General features: G+C 47.4%; 9 protein-coding genes across 9 annotated transcripts; 5 read left to right on the top strand and 4 right to left on the bottom strand.

Moving 5' to 3' along the window:
* Positions 1–16: 16 nt before the first annotated feature.
* I302_103613 (uncharacterized protein) lies at positions 17–763 on the bottom strand (the record flags this gene model as incomplete). The annotated part of the gene is made up of 2 exons (XM_065869699.1): positions 17–157; positions 491–763. 2 exons carry the CDS (start codon positions 761–763, stop codon positions 17–19), a joined length of 414 nt encoding a protein of 137 aa, XP_065725771.1.
* A 464-nt stretch (positions 764–1,227) lies between these two features.
* I302_103612 (uncharacterized protein) lies at positions 1,228–1,722 on the top strand (the record flags this gene model as incomplete). The annotated part of the gene is made up of 4 exons (XM_019188981.1): positions 1,228–1,287; positions 1,413–1,472; positions 1,558–1,578; positions 1,663–1,722. 4 exons carry the CDS (start codon positions 1,228–1,230, stop codon positions 1,720–1,722), a joined length of 201 nt encoding a protein of 66 aa, XP_019048543.1.
* A 616-nt stretch (positions 1,723–2,338) lies between these two features.
* Positions 2,339–3,954, top strand: I302_103611 (uncharacterized protein; the record flags this gene model as incomplete). Its single annotated transcript, XM_019188980.1, has 10 exons — positions 2,339–2,394; positions 2,467–2,483; positions 2,555–2,586; positions 2,731–2,749; positions 2,832–2,877; positions 2,973–3,242; positions 3,318–3,407; positions 3,483–3,656; positions 3,730–3,860; positions 3,920–3,954. The coding sequence occupies 10 exons, from the start codon at positions 2,339–2,341 to the stop codon at positions 3,952–3,954; spliced, it is 870 nt and encodes a 289-aa protein (XP_019048542.1).
* A 751-nt stretch (positions 3,955–4,705) lies between these two features.
* Positions 4,706–5,635, top strand: I302_103610 (uncharacterized protein; the record flags this gene model as incomplete). Its single annotated transcript, XM_019188979.1, has 1 exon — positions 4,706–5,635. One exon carries the CDS (start codon positions 4,706–4,708, stop codon positions 5,633–5,635), a length of 930 nt encoding a protein of 309 aa, XP_019048541.1.
* An 815-nt stretch (positions 5,636–6,450) lies between these two features.
* Positions 6,451–8,567, bottom strand: I302_103609 (uncharacterized protein; the record flags this gene model as incomplete). The annotated part of the gene is made up of 3 exons (XM_019188977.1): positions 6,451–7,052; positions 7,113–8,429; positions 8,489–8,567. 3 exons carry the CDS (start codon positions 8,565–8,567, stop codon positions 6,451–6,453), a joined length of 1,998 nt encoding a protein of 665 aa, XP_019048539.1.
* Positions 8,568–10,928: 2,361 nt separating this feature from the next.
* On the top strand, positions 10,929–12,729 carry I302_103608 (transaldolase; the record flags this gene model as incomplete). Its single annotated transcript, XM_019188976.1, has 10 exons — positions 10,929–10,957; positions 11,065–11,154; positions 11,231–11,305; positions 11,442–11,566; positions 11,666–11,745; positions 11,899–11,957; positions 12,020–12,107; positions 12,175–12,263; positions 12,324–12,458; positions 12,528–12,729. The coding sequence occupies 10 exons, from the start codon at positions 10,929–10,931 to the stop codon at positions 12,727–12,729; spliced, it is 972 nt and encodes a 323-aa protein (XP_019048538.1).
* A 164-nt stretch (positions 12,730–12,893) lies between these two features.
* Positions 12,894–13,809, bottom strand: I302_103607 (uncharacterized protein; the record flags this gene model as incomplete). Its single annotated transcript, XM_019188975.1, has 2 exons — positions 12,894–13,415; positions 13,762–13,809. The coding sequence occupies 2 exons, from the start codon at positions 13,807–13,809 to the stop codon at positions 12,894–12,896; spliced, it is 570 nt and encodes a 189-aa protein (XP_019048537.1).
* A 1,328-nt stretch (positions 13,810–15,137) lies between these two features.
* On the top strand, positions 15,138–17,387 carry I302_103606 (uncharacterized protein; the record flags this gene model as incomplete). The annotated part of the gene is made up of 8 exons (XM_019188974.1): positions 15,138–15,185; positions 15,280–15,326; positions 15,388–15,443; positions 15,510–15,772; positions 15,849–16,000; positions 16,128–16,657; positions 16,746–16,925; positions 17,275–17,387. 8 exons carry the CDS (start codon positions 15,138–15,140, stop codon positions 17,385–17,387), a joined length of 1,389 nt encoding a protein of 462 aa, XP_019048536.1.
* Positions 17,388–17,806: 419 nt separating this feature from the next.
* I302_103605 (uncharacterized protein) lies at positions 17,807–20,422 on the bottom strand (the record flags this gene model as incomplete). Its single annotated transcript, XM_019188973.1, has 4 exons — positions 17,807–18,458; positions 18,528–18,775; positions 18,857–20,099; positions 20,184–20,422. 4 exons carry the CDS (start codon positions 20,420–20,422, stop codon positions 17,807–17,809), a joined length of 2,382 nt encoding a protein of 793 aa, XP_019048535.1.
* Positions 20,423–21,650: the final 1,228 nt, after the last annotated feature.

Raw genomic sequence — 21,650 nt, 5'->3', positions numbered from 1 at the left:
AATTCCGTTTGTAGATTTACTCCTTCCCCTTCATATCGAAGAAGATCCTCCACCATGGTCTGGCTATGCCCTGTTCTGCGTTTCGGACACCGTTTCTGAATCGGGTGTAGTAATGGGGATCGTTGGGTGGGGTGAGGATACGGTTCGTTAGGGGGTACTGTCGTGGGGAGGGAAGAGAGGTTAGCTTGTAGATGAGAGTGGGTGATAGGGCGGATGAAGGGATGGGGGTGAAGCGAACGGCGAACGTGAGCAGGAGCAGGAGCAGGAGTGGAGAGGACTCGGGGAAGGGACAGAAAAAGATGAGAGGGATCAAAGGAAGGGGAGAGGGAGATGATGGGAAGAAGAACGAATGGATGAGCGGATGAGCGCTAGTCAGAGTGACGAATTGCTCGTCTTTATCGAGAATAATGAGGCAAGCAAGTGATCGATACTGCGAGACCCCCTCATCATAGCCGGTAATAAATCCAGATACAGCGACAAGTCTACTCACAAGACCCATAGCATTCCCACTCTTCAGCCTACCTATCGAGTCCCTCATCTGCGTTATCCTCCGTTGATGTCCAGCAACCTTCAACGCCTCCATCGAAGAATTGCTAGCTGCCGCTGCTGTTGCCGGAGCGACAGAGGGGGAAAGCGCCTTCTCGGCGATGGCTTCGAGAGCTTCGGAAAGTTGGACGGCTTCGCCTGAGAGAGGTGAAGGAGGGAGGGATCGGATGAGGGGACGGAGGGAGGTGAGGGTTATTTTGGCGGATTGGGTGGACATGGTGGTATATCGATGGGACGTGTTTCTGCTGGATTAGAATTCTTTGGCCTTGGGTCCTCCTTGTATATCGATGAGATTTGTATGGGTCGAGACTTTGTCTTTGTCTTTGATTGAGATGTGAATGATTATACTGTATGGATGATAGTATATGATGGATGATAAAAATGAAGATTTCACTTGAAACCGAGACCGAGATCGTTGATCGTTGATCTCACCTCATCTTTTCCGTTCTTTTACGTTAACTCACCTCGTAATCTTTCGCATTTTGATCTTTCATCTCAACTACACTTACAACATCACTAGCCTGCTACAGATCGACCAGACCTGGCTCAACACTACCGGGCATTGCATAGCTTGTACTTCAATAAATCACCGTCTGCATATTCAACAAATCAGAGACGCCAATTGAGTTGCAATACTCCATCCCTACTTCATATCTCCTCCACCCAACATCACCAACAACAATGCCCGCTCTAGCTGATCTGGTACAACGAGGGATCGTCTTGACGTCTGTAGGATTAACAGTGAGTCGCACCTCCTTCAACTGCGCTACGGCAGGTATAGAGGCATGGTACCCTCCCTTCAGTCCGAACGTTTGACTCGCTTGAACTGTCGAGAATTCGCCGCTAACTTTGTCCGTTTCGTTTAGATCTACGGAGGAGTACTTATAACGCATGGTATAGGATATAGATCGTTGAAAGCCAAAGGTGTGAGTAAGGCTATCCTCGATCCTCTGTTGTGACAGGATCTGTCCAGTCATATGAACTCGAGCTGATAAGTGGTTCTTGATTTAGTATTTCGGAGGACCAGATGAGGTGTGTTCATCTTGTTATTTCCCATATCTCTGTATACGCATAAAGGGAAGACCACCAGCTGATGCGCATTCTCTACCACCATAGGATCAGAAAACAATAGAAACGAATCCTACATTCCAAACACCACCCTCACAACCCTCATAGCTTTCTTACTCATGATCATGATCATAATGACGATGCACTTCTCTCCATACTCGTACACCCTTCAATGATGACATTCAGCAATATCATTACTGAGCATCAATATTCACTGTGTCATTTGATCTGTCCAGAACCAACAGGCGAATCCGTCCGATCCGAAAGATTCCTTTAGCAACACCCCTAAACATCCTTTCAACCCTCCTTGGCTTGAATGAGCATTTACTGTTATCTCCTTTGAACAGGGGGTCGTAATTGCTTCAAAGGATCTGTATATAGATGGGAATAAAACTGCGACTAAGAGTACGGGCTCACCTGGGCTATAACGAAGGATATGGGGAATGGGAATGTATGGCGATGCTGACTTTGACCCTTTATGCTGATACAGCTTATTGTATTGATTCATCGTTTTCATCTGAGTGAATTGATCTTCTCACGAATCCCATCGCTAGTAGATAGATACTAATAATCCAGCCAGTCTTTACGTCGAATGACATACCTTAAAGGTTGATATACTCAGTCACACCACTGTCTTTACTTGAAGCTAGGGAACTTAGTACCCATCCGTTATCGAAGGAGAACAAAGAAAGACATTTGATAGCTTATAAAGAAGAGGTGAAAGATGGCGACGATAGTAGATGATTCGAACTCCAACCTACTCTGGTCAGGTTCTTCATGGTGAGATCATAGTCCACATCGTTGTGTATCCAATGCTTGGGTCAATTGATGTTGACTCGCATTCGGTCGTAGGGACACGGAGCATAGTGGTGAGCGTCAAACCTACCTGATAAAGAAAGCAGGAACCATGGTACTGATCCATATCTGATCATCATATCAGACGATCCATTGACGGGGCGGTATTTCAACAGTGTGAGTGGGCTTGATACTCATTCTCATGAGATGATCGAGCTAACTTGATCTTTCTGCATGAAGACATTGTCAGTATAGCTTTTACATCTCCATCGAACCGCAGTCACTGACTGTTCCTTCATTGTGATCAATTGTGATCGACAGTCATTCCTCGACGATAAGCGTGAGTTTTACGAGTAGAATCAGTGGCCTGCCAATAGCTGAAACAATCATGGATATGGATCAGGGAGAATACTGCGTGATAGCGTGGGAAGGAACGGATATCTACGTATATGGCGCACGGCGTAAGAAGTAAGTGTTGGTTCCCTTCCCAGGCCAGGGCATGAAGATAGACTGATCACTGACCTTTTGTACCTTCCAGCCATGTAAGTTGTTTGTTCACTCAGATACACCAAGCGAGAATACTCACTGATAATGGCTGATGATCCATCTTCCCCTCCAAAGGGACTATACGGCGTAGTGATAGATGAAGGAGACATCCAATATTTCTCGGGATACTCGCAGGACGGTCAATTCCAGGCTACCCTCTTCGCCACCAATGGATTACAAGAAGGGAAGCACGCGTTGAAGATATCAAATGAGAATCAAAGGAATCAGGAGCAGTATCCTGACTATGTGTGGTTGGACATTGACTCGGTGGTTGTCAGTGGGACATTGTGAGTTCCAGTCTTACATCCGATCAATCCTTTTCTTTTGAGTGATCAGCGATGGACTCGCTGACGTTGTAACAGGATCGACGCAACCTCAAACTCATCCTCTTCTTCCATATCATCACCATCCCCAACAACATCCTCTTCTGTTGGGTACTCTACAGAATCTACGTGAGTGCGCTTGCTTGGCTACCCCAAATTGCATTATTTCTATCTGACAATCGCTGATGTGTTTTTGTCAAGCAGGGATATATCATCGGGTCAATATATTGAGACGGTATCTTCAGCCACCATCGTCTCGACCTCTTCCGAAACTTTACAGCCAAGTAGTCAATCCCGATCCTCTGGTTCTTCGGTGGCTCCAGCTCCAGAAGACCCTTCGGCGACGGCGGAGGATAGTGAACAACCAAGCGATCGAAAGTGAGTCCTCGCCCTGTTGTTACTAAACAAATAAATTTGATTTGAGAGTATTGACCATTGTTTATGGTGGTAGGACGATAACACTGGCGATCTCAATACCAGTCATTGTCATCTCATCGATCGTCATCTTCGTCTTTGTAGGGCTGTACTTTTATCGAAAGAGGAAGAGAAGGTATGAGAGGCAATACGATCATGGATATAATCGTAAGTCCCAGCCTACCAATTTTAAGAGTGCGATGAACAATGCTGAATGGCCAAAGCAGGGTACGTGGAGGAGCCACAAAGTTCTTGGCGTTAGCTCCTCTGTGCAATCAACAATACCCTTGCACTTTTGATCTGTTTTCCAGTCGCTCATGATCTCTTTTCGCCTTGTGCACGGTCGAGGGAGGCTTCGGTTCTGTGTATACCGTTTTTGACACCTGATAATACCCAATCTACCGACGAGACTACCTATAATTTTCCTTTTATTGGGGAACCGTCCTCGTATCGAATCGTATGTATGTATCTCTTGGTTTCGTCTCATGGCGTCCAACTCCAATACCTTTACAACTGATATCCATTGAGAGTTGTCAGTCTTCTCGACGAATTCGTCTTTTCTTGAACGACGAGACGTGTAAGAGAAGAGAAAGACCGACTGCACGTCGATCGCCTATCTCAGTCTTAGAGGATACTCAGGAGGAGAAAAGCGAGGCGATGAGTCGAGTGTCCACGATCCTCCAGTACTCACGGTTGACTCGTCACAAAGCTGAGAAGACGCCTCAAAGGAAAGCACATGCTGAAACGCGTTTGAAAAAGGGGGAAAGATGACTGCTCACGTCGGGGTCCTTTGATAGGACCTTCTGCCACGATCGAAGCGTTGTTTGCCTCTGATTCTGCGTATCCTGAGGCTCTTGCGTTGTCAGACCATATATAATCCTAGCTCAGTGCCATCCACCACTCTGTGTTCTGAAGATTGATCTATCATATTTCCTTACCCCTCCAATACTTAAACATCAAATCGGACGAGCCACACGAAATATTCAGTCAGATTCCATACCAAATATCGCAACATGTCCACATCGGAAGCGTCAGTCTCAACCGAGCCTACCGCTTATTGGATGTATCAGTTTGGCTCCAGGGAGCTCCTCGAGGCCCTGAAGAAAAACGGAACCCACTCGAGAAAAGTATGGGAGGGTGAACCGGGCTACTGTCAATCTTCCAAGTGTCCTGAAACCAATCACAAGCTGCTCGCGGGGAAGATGAGGACGCAAGTGAGCACGTCGTCCACCAGATCGGGAGCGAGATGCTTCATCCTCTTGCATACCGACCCGTGCGAGGGGAAAATCTTCCCAGAAGAGGGAGAAGAAGAATGTAGTCGGGTCGGCCCGCTTCTCCGGGCTATGCGCTCCAACAGGGATCAATGGACCCGCGTCGTAGTCGATAAGTTGAGGTTCGCCACCAACTGCGCTGCGCCGACTTGTCTTTCGCAAATCAGCGAAGGCGAGCCGGCCGCTGTGTACTATCCCAAAGACAGCTATCGAGCTATATCCAAGTCGATCGCCTTCCACGATTGGTCTTGCGAGAATGACGGACTGTCAAACCTCCCCGCCAGCACGAAAGAAGAAACAGAAAGGGTACTCTTGGCCAATAGGGATCATCTAAGAAAGAACGTCTGCTCGTACGGCAGTACGGATGGCTTGATCAAGGATTCAATGGATTACAAGGGCCCATCAGGTCTTACGTGCTTTTCATGTGGTGAATGCTTCTCACCAAAAAATCCAATGATCGCCGTTCGAGATTCCGACGAGTATTGTCTGCCGAAAAATTATCACGGAGTAACGGAAACCCATTTCCTTCCCGTTCATGCTGATAAAAAGTGCCTACACACTGCTTTCGATGGTCAACAAGGCTTGACACCATCTCTTCCATCAGCAACACAAGGGTCCGCACAGTCAAGTCAGTCATCCTCAGTACGAAACACGGCTTCTGTGATGTTTTAGAGCCGTTTCTTCCTGAGTCTAGCTCTCAGCTTTTTTGTCACCCATCTCATGTGATGATGCAGCGATCGACGTTGATAATTCTTAATCCGTAAAGTCACCCGGGCTCTCAGGACAGTTCTTATTTGCATGCAGATAGTCACAAGGTGTCCGTGTCGTTTTACTCTCATCCTTTTCTGTCGATCGATTAGGCCCCCTCCTAAGCCTCCCCTGCTTTTCCAGTGTGTATTCTGTGGGTATCCTCGAGTAGAGCTGTTGAAAGAGTTCAATTTCCATACCACACTCTCGACCCTCTCTTCCTTCTTCACCTCCTGATCCGTCTCCCTTACGCATCTTGTGGAGAGCTTCCGCAGTCCATCCGTCCCCTTATGTAAATCTGACCCACCTCTCTCGCCCATCTGGCTCCCCTTCGCCTCCGCCTCGCCCATCTTTGACCCTCCTTCTCGCCTCGCTGAATCATATGGCATCAGGAGAAGGCTCTGCTGGTATCTAGTATATGATCTGCCGATGTGCAACATACCTCACAACATTTCGTGCTTTACTTTGATTGTATCGCGCTTGGGATTGGTCATATTCATTCTTGACTAATATAGAAGAAGAACTTGACTAGCAAGTATATACTATATACCACCAAACGGAAACCCAGAACCAGAACCGAGACAAGAAGGGGTATCTAACCGACAAACTTATGAAAACATACTCGAGTATAAAAAGATAAAACACATGAAAATGTCCTGACTAAGCCACTAAGCCACAAACCAAACAAAGAGAGATACAGAAATTAGATATTCAAATTAGACCAAAGGAAAGAGAACCGATTATTGAGCCTCTCCAATATCCTCTTCATCCTCCCCAGTCTGGCTGTATCTACTTCCCTCGCTCAGTCCACTCGCCCTAGTCTTGGTAGATGGGGCTGTTAATCCCGTAGTTGGTCTTTCGCCCGTTGGGCTTGTTACTCCCCTAGGGCCAGGTGCAGGTAATGCATCGATCACCGACGAAGAGACTGTACCGTTGTTCAGGTGGACGAACGATCGCATATCCCCTGGAGCAGGTGCAGAGGGAGGTGGCATCGAACCGGTCGAATCTTCAGAGTTCTTCTTGCCTCCCAAGGAAGTGAGTAATCTCATTCCGCTGTTCTGTCTAGAGGCAGTGGGTTTAGGCTGAGCGACATTCTGGGCTTGGGGGGCGGTACCGAAGGTAGGTGTCGATGGAGCACTGTTAGCTACCTTACCTCGGGCGGCGTAGACGGCAAGCATCTGGTCGGGTCCGTAGGCGACAGTGGAAGATCCGGCGATAGGTGAAGGAGCGGAAGGAGCCATGGGAACAGGTGGGGCGTTATCGAGGGCCTCGACAGAGTTGTTGTCCATTGCTGGGTTGGGTGATCGCTGAGAAGCTTGAGAGATCATTGATCGTCGCATGACTGGAGATACGATCAATCAGCTCTGTTTACCGGAGCACAAGAGGAGAGAGAAACACTCACGCATGACAGCTTCCATATCTCTCAATTCATCTACACTTCCTCGAGCACTAGCAGCGGATTTGAAGTCGTCGGCAGACAAGGCAGAGGCAGAAGATTCTCGTCGTTTATCGCCGCCGCCGAGAGACATAAAGCTTCGTCGACCGGTTCGTGTGCCTTTACCAACCCGTTTCATGTCAGTTTGATCGAAGCCATGCGGGCCCTGCAACTGGGAAGGCGAGATTTGAATCTCATCGTCATCGTCGATGGCAGAACCGGTGGCGTAGGCCAATGATCTCCTGTTGGTGGGGGTGGAGTTGAGTTCATGGGCTGATCTTGAAGCGCCAGGGTTCTTGAAGACCCCAGAGTGCACATTGGGCTTGATATCACCGCCAAATGATAACCTCGATCGTCGATCGGGCCTAGCAGATTCAGCGAAGGAGATTCGAGATTGTCTGACGTTTCCATCGGGCATAGCGAGGGAACTTCGGTTGACATTCTCGGCAGACTGAGTTCGTAAAGAGGCCAAGTCGGGTCGTTGGAAGTGAAGACCTGCTCCAGCACCGGCACCGGCCATGTTGTTCTCAACAGCGTAGACTGAAGAGGAAGGTCTGGCAGATCCACCGTAAGTTGACATGCTGGGTCGATCACCGCCGCTCATCGAAGGTCTACCGCCCATAGATGGTCGACCAAGGATGGATCGAGGTTTTTCTCCTGGCAGGGCACCCTTCTCCCACTCGATATTTGAATGAGTAGATAAAGCTTGAGACCATCTCTTCCTCTTTTCGTTCTCCCTGTTTCTCCAAAATTTGACCGCGACAGCTACCAACACTGCGATGACGAGTAGAGGGACAATGACAGCAGCTGCGATCGCTCCCTTGGAGATACCGGATTTGTCGGATGCGTTGGTACTGGATACATCTTCGAAGACTGCGTCTTTCGATTGTGTGGCAGCGGCAGCAGCGGTGGACGTCTTTACTTGACCGTTGGCGGTGGTAGTTGAGAACATTGCGGAAGCGGGGTAGCTGACAGAGAAGACTGGACCGGCGGGGGCGTTGGACATCCAAGATTCTAAATCACTTTCTACAATGTTCATCTGCAGCTGAGCGGTCTCGGTGTCATTCCACCATTTAGGCTGGAAAGTCACGGTCAACTCTCCAGCTGAGAAATCCTTGTTCCCCCACTGTTTGATCACTCCTCCTGAACCATAGAGACTGAGAGTGATTTGAGAGGAAGAGATGGGACAGGATGAATCCCATTTGAAGGTTACGGGTTTGGTCGCATCGACTTTGTCGGTTGATTTGGGGTAGACGTAGAGATCACCGTTGGCGAGGTTACATGCTGGTAGAGGGATACTGTCAGCTCGTAAAGTCAGATACACTGCAGACTCTTTTACTCACCTCGCTTCTCGTGGGATCTCACAGTATGAGAATGACCACCAGCGAGTCCTACTCGACCGGCAAAAGAGGGGATACCCATTGTGACTGTGTGAGGTGTGTTGGTTGAATGAGGCTGTGAAGGGGGCATGTGCGTTGTGTGGGAAGGTAGGTGAAGGAGGGGGAATAAACAGTGAATCAACTCGTCAGCGCAATGATCCTGGGATAATGACTTGATAGTAGGATATGATGAGGAAGATGGTACGGATGGATAGAAGCAATGCTGGTGCTTCTTGTGGCTGTGACTGGAGGTATGAAAACGTATCTACAGAAGTGAGACATGAAACTTACCAAGCCAACTGGGCGGGACAGACTCCAGACTGATACTAAAATATCAGATTGTGTCCTTCAACGGGAGCTTGTATTCAGTGTATATGTGGGTGGGTATGTATAGTGGATTTCCAGAAATCCTTTTGTTAATGTATTTTTTGTGGTTTATTGCTTTGTTGATTGGGAAAGATTATAAAGGAGTGAATTTTGTTGTATACGTTATGTTGAGTGATCAAAGGAAAGAGGGTGCTGTTTTGATGATGATCGTCTGGCGAATGTCTAATGAATAAGAGAAGAGGGACTTGTGATCTAATCGTTATTGTTGATGAGATGAGGTAGAAATGAGAAATGAAGTGAATGATGAGATGAATGTATCAATGATGATGGTGACGAGTGAGTTGAATTGGGTCAACTCGCAAGGGATAGAGTAGAGGGGTAAAGGCGGACTGAGCGTTGATGTATATGTGTTGGTGTCTTATTGTTAGAAGCTAAAAGTGTGATATCCTCCTCCTTTGCTCTGCTGCTGTTGCTGTTGCTGTGGTGATTGTCGATCCGAGCGTAGATAGGATTGACTGATTATAGGACTTGTAAACGAATGTGTATATGCTAGATGCTAGATAGCAGGTAGTATCGGTAGTCGATGAGAAAACTTCATGCAATCAAGAGATAGATCGCTCCAACTTCCCATCCATCGATACTCATCTGTTCATTGACTGCATAGCATAGTGTGCGGAGAACAACACGGAGGAGAAGGGAGGGAGGGAGGATGTTTGTTCTTGTTGTTGTTGTCTAATGGACCCTAAAAAAACCATCTATTGTGTACATGTACCTTTTTTGTTTATTCTCCTCGTTTTAACTAGTACTGTAAATGTCTGATGAAAAGTAAACAACCCCAAAAATCAAAACAACGCCCTCTCCCTCTCCTCTCACGCGTATACGGTATACGCCACTGTATCACACGGGTTTACCCCTCTCAGGGTTCAGGTAGTCCATGTTGTTGTTTGTGGCGGATGATATGTCGGATCAGTTGGTAGGTTGTTGATGTCATGCGAATGCACTTCCACTACATGAGCTGGATGGGAGAGTCGTTCGTGACATAAGCTGTGCATGGTGTGACACCCATGCATGCATGTAAGAGTGCGGTGATGATGTTTGAGAGATCGTTCTCACCACTTGATTGACGGATGATGATACAGAGAAGAGATGGGTTTGAGCGTTTGAGCAATGATCTTCAATCCTGTTCCTGTGTTTTTGGGCCTGGAACGTAAGATGCCATGTGGCACTGAAACGGGGGTAAAATGAAAGTCCGTTCCTCCTCCTTCCTGTTCGGCTTTTTCTCTGCGTTCAAGACAACATCCCTTTGTGGCAGGTAGTCCGCGCAAGTCAAATCCGAAAGGTTGAAAACAGATTTCCTTCCGGGATCGCATCTGATCTTCTGACTGAGCAGAAAGGGGAAAGGTGACAGACGTCCTGCTTCCGCATCAAGCCAGATCCAATGGTGCCAAAGCAGCTATTTGTATGTGAACTCGTGTGTACTTGAGAGGTCGTGATGAGTGAGCGATTTATCATCCACCACCAAAGCATCTTTCGACGGAACGAAGCTGCTCCCGACGGAGGTGTGAGATCCGCGAATGGGATGTGTAATTTCATTTGAAGCTTGGTAATGGACCTACGAAGTTGCACATCATTTCGCCCATCTCATCTCAGCCTTCTCAAAGCTAGCAGCATGTCTGAAGAGTCCGAGAATACATACATGCATGCATGGTAATCTCGATAATACCGAAGCAAGTGATAGCACCGAGAGGATGTGTGAGATAACACCGGAGATGATAAAGAGGAGATGAACAATGAATAATAATGCCACATCCGGAACACGTCGGTCCGTTATATCCGTTCGTCATACATCAGGGTAGATTGGGTGATTAGTTCCGTCATTGCTCGTTCTCACTATAGCACTACTAACTCCTCCAAGCAGATCCACCTGCACGTCCTCCCCAAAGTCATCATTTGTCATTCCAACTTTTTTCTTTCTCCTTCTCTCTTCCATCAACACATATCTTTCTAACCAAAACAAAACAATTCATATTCATTGCTCTCTTTCTGATAACTGAACAACAGTACAGACCCAAACAAAATGACCAACGCCCTCGACGCCCTCAAAGCGTGAGTAACGCCATTTCCCCCCTTCGATAAACGTTCTCCCACATTCTACGGCAAACAGCGGTACTTGTACTGACTTCTTCGCCTCTCCATGTTCTTGACAAATACAGCACCGGTACCGTCGTCGTATCTGATACTGGAGACTTCGGTTCCATCGATGCCTTCAAGCCTCAAGATGCTACTACCAACCCTTCATTGATGTGAGCTACGAGATGCAAAACTTGGTCGTTAGACTTTTCGCCTTCAGCTCATCACTGACTCATCATAATAATATAGTCTCGCCGCTACCAAGCTCGAGAAGTACGCCAAGCTCATTGACCCTGCCGTCGAGTACGCCAAGAAGAAGGGAGGGTAAGTTGTTCTCCATCCATCCTCCTTTGACCCTCCTTTCATCCGCAGCATCTCGTCTTACATCCACCTCGCCCGTGTTTATAATAAATACAGAAAGTACCTTGAGCTGGAGCTGATATCACACCAACCCACCCAGTGAACTCGAAGTCCAAGCCGAGAACGCGCTTGATCGACTCCTCGTTGAATTCGGTTCCGAGATCCTCAAGATCATCCCCGGTAGAGTTTCCACCGAAGTCGATGCTAAATTCTCTTTCGACACCCGTGAGTGGAGTCATCCTTCCATCATCTCCTAGGATCACTTCCGTCAAGGTGTGTAGATAGATTGCTGATGTGTTGTTGGTTTATCTTAACCGTTAACAGAAGCTACCATCAACAAGGCTCACCAAATCATTGACCTTTACAAGGAGAACGGTATCTCCAAGGACAGAATCTTGATTAAGGTACGTTGGTTCTCCATTCTTCGCCCTTGCGTATCCATCTCGTCCCAGTCTTGCTCCGTCTCGTCTCCGTCTCGCTTCCGCTTCGCTTCCATTCTGCTTCCGTTCTGTATACTACATAAGAACAATCTGTTAATTGTTGGCTCATTTAAATAGATCGCCTCCACCTATGAGGGTATTCAAGCCGCTAAGAAGCTTGAGGAAGAGGGAATTCAGTAAGTATCAGCTCTCGGCTTACCTCTAGGCATCATAGGTACCGCAAGCTGACATTGCGCAGCTGCAACTTAACCCTTCTCTTCGGTTTCGGTCAAGCCGTTGCCTGTGCCGAGGCCGGTGTAACCCTCATCTCCCCCTTCGTCGGCCGAGTAAGTTGACAAACCATCTCTCCTTTTTTCTGGAATATCGAGTACTGACAGCTGTGGATGATTGTAGATCCTCGATTGGTACAAGAAGGCCAACCCCGACACCAACTACACCTCCGAGACCGACCCCGGAGTCAAGTCTGTCCAAAAGATCTTCAAGTGAGTATATATGTCCTCTATCCTGCGGGTGATCTGCTGGTGCTGATGGATCGTCCTTAGCTACTACAAGCAACACGGTTACAAGACCATCGTCATGGGTGCTTCTTTCCGAAACATCGGTGAAATCACTGCTCTTGCCGGTTGTGACTACTTGACCATCGCTCCTAAACTCTTGGACGAATTGGCCAAATCCAAGTGAGTAGATGAACTCAAATCAAACGTATATAAGAGACTGATGCTGATGCTGATGCTATCTATCTCTAGCGACGCCGTCCCAAAGAAACTTGACGCTAAAGACGCCGACTCTGCCCCCATTGACAAAGTCTCATACTTGAACGATGAGACCAAGTTCAAGTGGGCTCTCTTCGAGGACCAAATGGCTTTCGAGAAGCTCCACGAAGGTATCAGAGGATTCGCCAAGGACGGTCAAACCCTCAAGGACCTCCTCAAGGCTAAACTTCAATAAATGTGAGAACGGATATGTTTGCTATCACTTGAAAGTTAAGTAGTTTTGCCAATGTATTTAATGATGCGAGAACAACAAAGAACTATACATTTCCATTGTTCCTCCTGAGAAACAAGTACATCTGATGTATTGAGTATGAGACAAGAGAATACAACGAAACAACATTATGATTTGGCCATGAGACTTTGTTTGTTCTGAGCCAACTCCTGATCTCCCTCCGCCCCCTTACCGTCCGCGTTGACCTTCTTAGACGATCCCGACATTCCTCTTCTCACCTTAGCGCTGTGTTCTCTCCTCTTAGTCCTTCGAGACCTATCCGTCCTATGCATAGCGTCTTTGGTACCTACTCTTCCGACGTTCTCATTGGAGGTGGGTGGGTGGGAGGACGAAGATGTAGATGGGTTTGGAGCTTGCAATGAAGTCGAAGTTCCATAAGATGTGGACGTAGCAGGGGTTGAGGTAGAACATCGTTTCTTGATGGTTGTAACAACCGTATGGGTGTGTGGTGGGCCGGGCAAAGACTGAATTCGTTCGATGATGTCGATTTCGTTCCGTCGTCGGTACCTTAAATCGGGTGGCAGCTTGGGGGGAACGAAGGGTGGATGTTGAAATTGACTTCGTTTATGAGACTGGTATGCGAGGAATCTCTTCTCGGCTTGTAGTTGATTACGAACTTCAATAAACGCCTATAGGAAATACGAAGACATATTAGCATATCATTCGCTGAGTCTGCTAGGCTCGATCGACGATCAAGATTATCTTTCGGCGGTGATATCTAACAGAACGTTCACTCTGGTGTCTTCAAAAATCCTGGAGCGTCTCGATCAACCCATGAACTCAAGTCCACCCCCACTCACAGAAGATGAGGGAGGGATATGAAGGAGAAGGAGGATATTCAAGTCATAGGTCACCCCTTCCCAGGTGCAGGGCCCGCATGGCTTCGACCAAACTGACATGAAACGAGTAGGAAAGGGCACACGAACCGGTCGACGAAGCTTCATGTCCCTCGGCGGTGAAAAGGAAGAGACTCACCTTGCGGATCTCAGGTTTACCAGACGAAGCAGACGACTCAGTTGACATAATTAATGGGTGGAAGTGATAGATGAGCTGACGTGATGTCTGATTAGCATATCCATGAGTTTCCATCGAACACTTCACTCACGTATTGACAAGAATCAATGTATACGACTATCTGTATATGTATTGACAAGGTGAATGCTGCACAAGACGAGTGTACACAGTAGAGTGATGATTGGATGAAAAGCTGAAGAGAAGAAGAAGAAACTCAATACATCTCAACTGTTTTTACCATTTGGGATCAGTATAACACCATACTCGAGTACTGCACTGTAACAACTATAAGTGAACTGGTCAACCTCCACTACCACTGAAAGGTGAGTGACTCAACCAACACACACTAACACCACCACGTGACCCCGTAACACATCATCAATGATAAAAAGTAACTCCCCGGTGGGAGGCTACCACTTGTGGTACTCTGTCGAGTAGCTTCGGTAGGCTTTTCACCCTACCGGTATTGGGTATTCTCATGTCTGGTCAATCGCGGGTATGCTCGCCATCAATGAAGAGGCTAGAACATCCACCGGACACCACTTTACATCCCGAAGACCTCGGCTCTGGATCCAGAGACCCAGAACCAGACCCGAGGAATTAGTGCAACCTTACCGCATGAGTTGCCATTGTCATTGTCAATGACAGTGGTACAGGATTGGGATATTTCCACAGGTAACGAATCAGATACATTCGCATCCGCCACGATACTACGTGAACATGATCAGCATTCATGTACTCTATGCTGAGGGGCTACTTGGACCCCTCGTATACATATATGGGATTCAGTGAACATGGTAGAACCAACATTAGCGGACTGGAGTTATGGGTAAGTACGCCGTTCGAGCCTGTGAAATGGACGCAAAAAGAATGAAAATGTTTATACCACCTCTTGTCGCATCTCAACAAGCTTGATTCGAGCTGAAATGGATGAAAAACGACGGTTCAAAATAACAATGATGGTGGATGAACTATAAAAACTGGGTAAAGAGTGAACAAACGATGAATCAAGCGATCAACCATCAATCACTGGTGCTAGATCCATTTTGCGAACGATCTGTGCGTTGAGTGACCCTGACAAGTTCAGTATGGTGGTGGACGGAATCAAATTGATATGTCTGGCATATGGTTTATGGGTATAACCGAACGAAAACGTCTAATTACAAAAGTCGAGATGGTATATAACCGACTCACTCGTTACTACTTATGACTCAACCTCAGCACGATACATTACTCCTGTACACTCCATATCAAAACGAAACAACTCATCTCAGCTACGAACTGCGCAGATACTCACTTCATATCGACCCTATCTTGCCATTTGGAAGCTCTGCAACATGTCGGGAGGAAAACAACCAGTGGTAGGGATAATAGGGATGGGTGATGTGAGTATTCACCTCAATATCACTCCCTCCGCAGATGACCTTCGCAGACTCTTCCCAGATCATACATTCATTATGGCGCTGATCTTGCTAATAGATGGGTAGGATGTATGCCAAGAGACTGAAAGCTGGTGGTATTGATACGTATGTCTAGTTCCTACCTCTCCAAGCGCAGGCTTCACTAATAACCTTCTTTCTCTCGTAGGATATACGTCTGTGATAAGCCGGAATCTCATGAATCGTTGAAGAAGGAATTAGAGGGTGAGCACTACTGTCTGCTACCAATGAACCAGACAAGCTGAACAAAGACCATCTCTTGCAATGCAGGAACCGGTATAATACCTCTCCCCAACGGTCATGCAGTCTCAAGATCATCCGATTTCATCATCTACTCGGTCGAAGCAGCCGCCTTAACAGCTGTAGTAAGGGAGTACGGACCCTCAACGAAGATAGGAGCTGTAGTGGCTGGGCAGACAAGTGTGAAAGCTCCAGAGAAGGAGGCGTTTGAGAAATATCTTCCGGAAGATGTTGGTATAACCAGTGTACATAGTTTACATGGGCCAACGGTGACTACTGAGGGTCAGCCTCTGGTGAGTTACATCATCTCTTGCTCTTACCACCTAGATTCCATCCAGTGATACGAAGCTGACAGTGTAATGACGCTAGATCATAATACATCATCGCGGGCCTGAATCGAATGTGAAGATGGTAGAAGATGTGTTTAGGTCATTCAAGAGTAGATACGTGCATTTGAGCTATGAGGAACATGATTCGGTTACTGCAAATACTCAGGCGGTGACTCACGCGGCGTTCTTGAGGTGAGTGGATTGTGTTTATTCGATTAGTCACTGCATAGAAGACCTTCTCGCTGGCCGTACATGGTGTCATATCATGTATCTCGAATCACCACGACGCAAACAGCTGACGTACATTTCCTTTACACAGTATGGGAACAGCTTGGAAACATTCCGCTTCGTACCCATGGGAAACAGCACGATACGTCTCCGGAGTGGAAGTAGTCAAAGTGAACATCACCCTACGTATCTACTCAGCAAAATGGCACGTCTACGCCGGTCTCGCCCTCCTCAACCCCTCTGCTCAAACCCAGATCCAACAATACGCCAAATCCGTAACAGAGCTATTCAAGTTGATGGTGGAGAACAGGGAACAAGAACTATCAGATAGAGTATGGGAATCGAGAGAAAAAGTATTCGGATGGAAGAGGAACGAAGAGCCTTCTACCGGCTCCAGCTCGACGGCAGAAGGACAGATACGAGATCCGATATTGCTCAGTGAAGATATACTGAATCAGTTTAGTCTGAATTCGAAATCGAATAGTGGTGGGGGCAAACAGCAGTCGAGTCCAAATTCGCATTTGAGTTTATTGGCCATGGTGGACTGTTGGTCGAAATTGGGTATTAGACCTTATGAACATCTCGCGGTGGCTGGGACACCCGTGTTCATGCTTTGGATTGGTCAGTACTTTCTTTGCATACCTTCGCTACCTCATTCATTGACTGCAGTAGCGCATCAAAGCTGATGATTGAATCTTGGGATCTTCAGGTGTCGCCGAGTACTTGTTCAGATCTCCAACACTGCTCGCCTCAGCTATCCAAGCCGGTCTATCAGATCGTGTGCATCGACCGGACGATATCGAATTTGTGGTAGCTGCGAGGGGATGGAGTGAATGTGTTAGTTTTGGGAATTTCGAGCTGTACAAGAGGAGGTTCGAAGAGACATCAAGTAAGTGTACTCCACCTCGTCTCTTGAAGTACTCTTCCCCGCTCTCACCCTACCCTTCGCCCGTTCGTCCTTCCCAACTTTGCCATGCCCTCGTCCCGATTCGCCTGCTCGTTCTGTCCCTTTCGTCTTTTTCCATCCGTTCGCACCCTTCTCCCCTCTCCATCCTGCCCTCTGTCCTCCTGTCCCCCCGACTCGCTTTCCCCTCTCGTCCCTGACACTCTCCTCACTACCTTGATTGTTCTCGCCTTCTCCTCTATTCACCTTGTAATCACAACCCCACTCGGCACTGCTCTGTTTCATCGCCTTTATCGTCACCCGCACAACAACGCTGACACACCTTCCTTTTCAGACTTCTTCTCCCCGCGTTTCGAGGAAGCTACCAAATTAGGAGGAAGGATGATCAAGGCAATTCAGGATATGCAATCTGGTAAGAAGACGGATGGTCAGCCTAATGTACAGTAATACCAACCAATCCCAATAGCATAAGAGGATGATATATTTAGTTTAGTTTGTACATATACATATATGCATTGCATCCATGCTCAAAGGATAGACAATCACATAGCTGTGTGCACATTCATCTGATCCGGAGTTCACACCCAGGATTTTCGTAGGGGAAGAGATCTGCTTGGTCTTGGTTTGCTACATATGAGATGCATGTCAAGTCATCGTATGACATTTATGAGGATTATCAACATAATGTATGATACATGTCATATCGTATATCCTCAATATCCAATTATACGGAAAACCTCTCTCTACCAGAGATATTATACCAACACGAACGATGCACATGCACAATGAAGTAACAATACAATGTGAAGATATATTGAGATTATATGAGTGTCGTGGTAAATTGAACAGAGCATGCCGATTCGCGCTCACTCCCTAGCAGTACTAGTCACGAACCTACTACCAATCCCTCCAAGATGTGGCATAGCCCCAGACCCACTATCAATGATGTTCAATCCACCTCCAAAACCCATCGCCAAGTTCCCACCCTGCGTACCCTTATCCGGACCACCCTCATTGCGATTGTGATCCGAGGTGGAGTTCAAGACGTAACTCATGTTTTTCAGTTCAGATTCGTCAAGTCGGCGCGTATCGATCCTTCCTATTGAGCCTCCTCCGCCCAGACCGAAGGACTCGAAATAATGATGTCTCTCTTCGCTCTGACTTTGTGCTGGATTCTCAGTTGCAAGAGGAGGTACGGCGGAAGACGAAGTTGACTGTCTTTTGCTCCTGCTTTTGCTTTTCTTAGTGGTGGTCTTGACGGGGGTATCACCCTCATCGTCTTCTGTATTTTGATCCTGATCAGACTCAGAACCAGAATCGGAATCGGACTCGCCATCTTGATCTCCTCTTCTAGTCGATTTCCTCTTCTTCGACGATCCAGTCCCACTTGAACCAGACTTCGACTTCTTCTCCTTGTTGTGTTTACCCGGTCCTCTACGTCGAAGAACAGCTTCGTACAGGCAGGTCTCCTCGCCTCGTCGATGACAGTGGTAACATTTCGGTTTCTCGCCATTACACCTAGAGTAGTTGGGACGATTAGCTGAAGATTCGGCACAAGAATGTCCCTAAAGGGTAGCTAAAACTCACTTCAACTTCTTGGCTCGACAATTATTACAAGCTATGATAGTCTTCTCTATCGGTGGTTTAGCCACCTTTGATATCTTGATGCTCTTGGGTTCACCGGCTTCGTCCTCCCTTTCAACCACATTCGTACTCTTCCGTTTCCTCTTCTCAGGTCGTCCCTTCTTCGCTTCCTTTTCCTCCTCTTTAGCTAAAGGTTTCTCTCGCTGCACTATCTCCACCTCGTCCTCTTCCTGCCTCTTATGTGAATGTCCCTTCATACCCATACCCATATCAGCTCTACTGACCGACGTGCTGAACGAGAATTTTTTGCCCTTTTGGATGTTGCCACTCACGTCTTTAGGTCGGCTCTGCTTTTTCGGTATCAGGGCGGGTTGGGTGGACGTCCATTCTAAGATGGGTTCTAGTTCCAGATTATCGGGTTGAGGGGGTAAAGCAGGAGCACCATTGGCGGAATCTTTCATCCGGATTTTCAGCAGAGGTGGTAATGCCTCTTCCTCCTGCGAGGGGACGGGGGGGAGGATAGATTGTGAGCTGGTGCTCGCGATGATGGGGGTGATTGGCTGGGAAGATGTCCAGCCTGTCATTGAGGCTCTCTGTTGGGTCTGGTCGATCGAGTGAGAGAGCACGGTAGGTGAGTGGGAAGATCGGATAGATGTTTGACCTGATACGGGGAGGTGATTGACAGAGGGAGAAGGGTTGAAGCTGTTCTGGGCGGAACTTGGCTGAGATGAAGGGTAGGTGAAAGGATACTGTTGGGGATATTCCATTGAAGTGCTGGAAGACGACAGATATTTGTATCTTGATCCGTCACCTGAAACCACCGGAGGTGTCGCTTGCCTCTTGTAATCTTGTACTGAAGCTGGTAAAGGTGCGACCAGATCAGGCTGGATATGAACCTGAGACCAATCGGCCAGATGTTTCTCGACCTCTCGTTGATCAAATGACGGTGTTACTTGCTGAGAATAGACCGGAGTGCCTTGATACGATTGCTGATTGACGTTGATGTTGATGTTTGACCGCTGAGAGAGGAATGTGGAGAGGATCGACCGAGGGGATGCTGAAGACGAGGTGGTAGAATCGGATAGATCACCTTGAGGTGGGGGAGGCGGCGCGATCTGATACGTATCGCTGTCAGGCATGAATTGGGGTTGTATCTGATTTTGATTTTGGTCCTGAGGGGTTTGAAGGGGTGTGGGTGTGGGATTCACCCCCATATTAGGTATAAAAGGGTTGGATGTGCCTGCCGACGCAGGGACTCCAGACACGATCATGTTGGAGAACCTGTTGGGTGTTAAGTACCCGTTCGTAGATGCATTTGAATCGTATGTCGAGCTAGTCGAGGTTGACACCGGCAGGGGGTAAGGATTCGTCTGGGATTGAGGTTGAGGTTGAGGTTGAGGCTGAAACGGGTAATTCTGCATCCCATAGTCATAAGATTGCTGCTGCACTTCTATGCCTCCTCCATTAGGTTGAGCCAACCCGCTTCCTGCGTTCATAAGAGACATCTTGGCTTCCAGCAGTTGAGAGAATCTATCTCCTGTACCGAGATTGATCGCGGGTGCTGCAAATGCGGTACTACATGAACGGAAAGAAGATATCAGCATGAATCATGGTGAAGGCTCCGCGGAAAAGGATGGGATAACAAGGTCGCTGACTCACTCGAATTTCTTTTCGCCCGGATTCTCACACATGGACAAACCATGATCGTTGTTTGCGCTTGTACTCGTATATCCGGGAGTATAGCCGTATGGCACATCACTTGTCGATGGGTTGTATGCAGGATCAGGAGGTATTTGGGGTAGCGACTGCGGTGGAGGAGCGGTCGACCAGTTCATCCAAGCATTTTGCGAGTTAGTGATGTACTCTGCCGATGACCAGTTGGATGATGCGTAGGACATCTTTGTTGCTGGATAAGGAGTAGAATGGGTTGTGTGACTGAGAGGTTATTGGTATTTGGTGAATGGTTCGAAGGTCGAAGGTTGGAGGACCGGAGCCCGATTGACCGAGAGTAGACAGTGGTGGTGGGTTTAGCTGGAAGCTAAATTATGTGGTGTTGAGTACTGTATTTCTCCCTTTGTCTCTTCTAAATTGGGATCGAGTCGTGAGTCGAACTGAAGATGGTACGCAAGAGCAAGAGCATTCGGAAGAAGAATACAGTCTATGATGATTTGTAGTATTATATATCTTTCGAGGTAAATGTGGACGTTGATTATCAATAGAAATAGCTTCCAGTTGTGAGATTGGATTGCGATGTTGCCATGCGGATTGGTAATGCTTTGCTCTGTACAGGAGATTGAGGTCCGTGCGTGTAATCAGAGATGAGCTGATCAAGATCCAGCTTGCTCAACTGTACAGTATCGTAGATCTTTTCGGTGATCTTTTCTTCTCCGTTTGCGATGGATGGCAAATACCAGAGCCCCTAATTCCTATTTCCTCTTGTCTCTTCTTCACCGTATGCCCGACGTCTAGTCTCTTTCCGTGGTCACGGTCGTGGTGGATTATCGCTCCTGCTCCTCACCGGCGATGATCTTGTATTGGATTAATCTATGGATGTATAATTGAAGATGAACAAATCGATGGGATGTATCGGAAGCTTTTTTCCTCGAAAAGATGATATATGTATGGGCAGTAAGAAAGATGAATGATGAGAGGGGGGAGGGGGATTCAGGAATTTTTCGCTTTTTTAGTGAGTTTTAAGCAGTAGGGTTACCGTTATACAGTTATAACCACTTTGGGCTCACTCTCCCTTCTCATACGTAAGTGGTGATACAGTCCCATTCAAATTGAATCTCATCATACTTCGGAACTCAGGCACCAAGAGCATGCTCGCACCCTGCACTTACCCTACTTGGTCCCGATCGACTTACCAAACTATTTCACTCATGTCGTGTTTCTTTGGCTTTTACATTTGTCAAAGGGCATAAGAATGGATCGAAAGCTCTATTTCTGCACCTACAAGGTAGGACATCCTTGAGAGGTCCTTCCGGCTGCTTCTCGTCATACTGACCGTGAACTATGGCATGATATCCAGTACGACACTTCCCCGGCGAGTTGCCCGAAAATCCCTCATACAATAACATAACGGGTTTTGCGTCAATTAAGGAACCGGGTTATTTTACAAGTGCA

The sequence above is a fragment of the Kwoniella bestiolae genome, chromosome 2 (genome assembly GCF_000512585.2).
Source record: "Kwoniella bestiolae CBS 10118 chromosome 2, complete sequence".
Classification (NCBI taxonomy): domain Eukaryota; kingdom Fungi; phylum Basidiomycota; class Tremellomycetes; order Tremellales; family Cryptococcaceae; genus Kwoniella; species Kwoniella bestiolae.
This window is presented reverse-complemented; position numbering and strand designations above follow the sequence as displayed.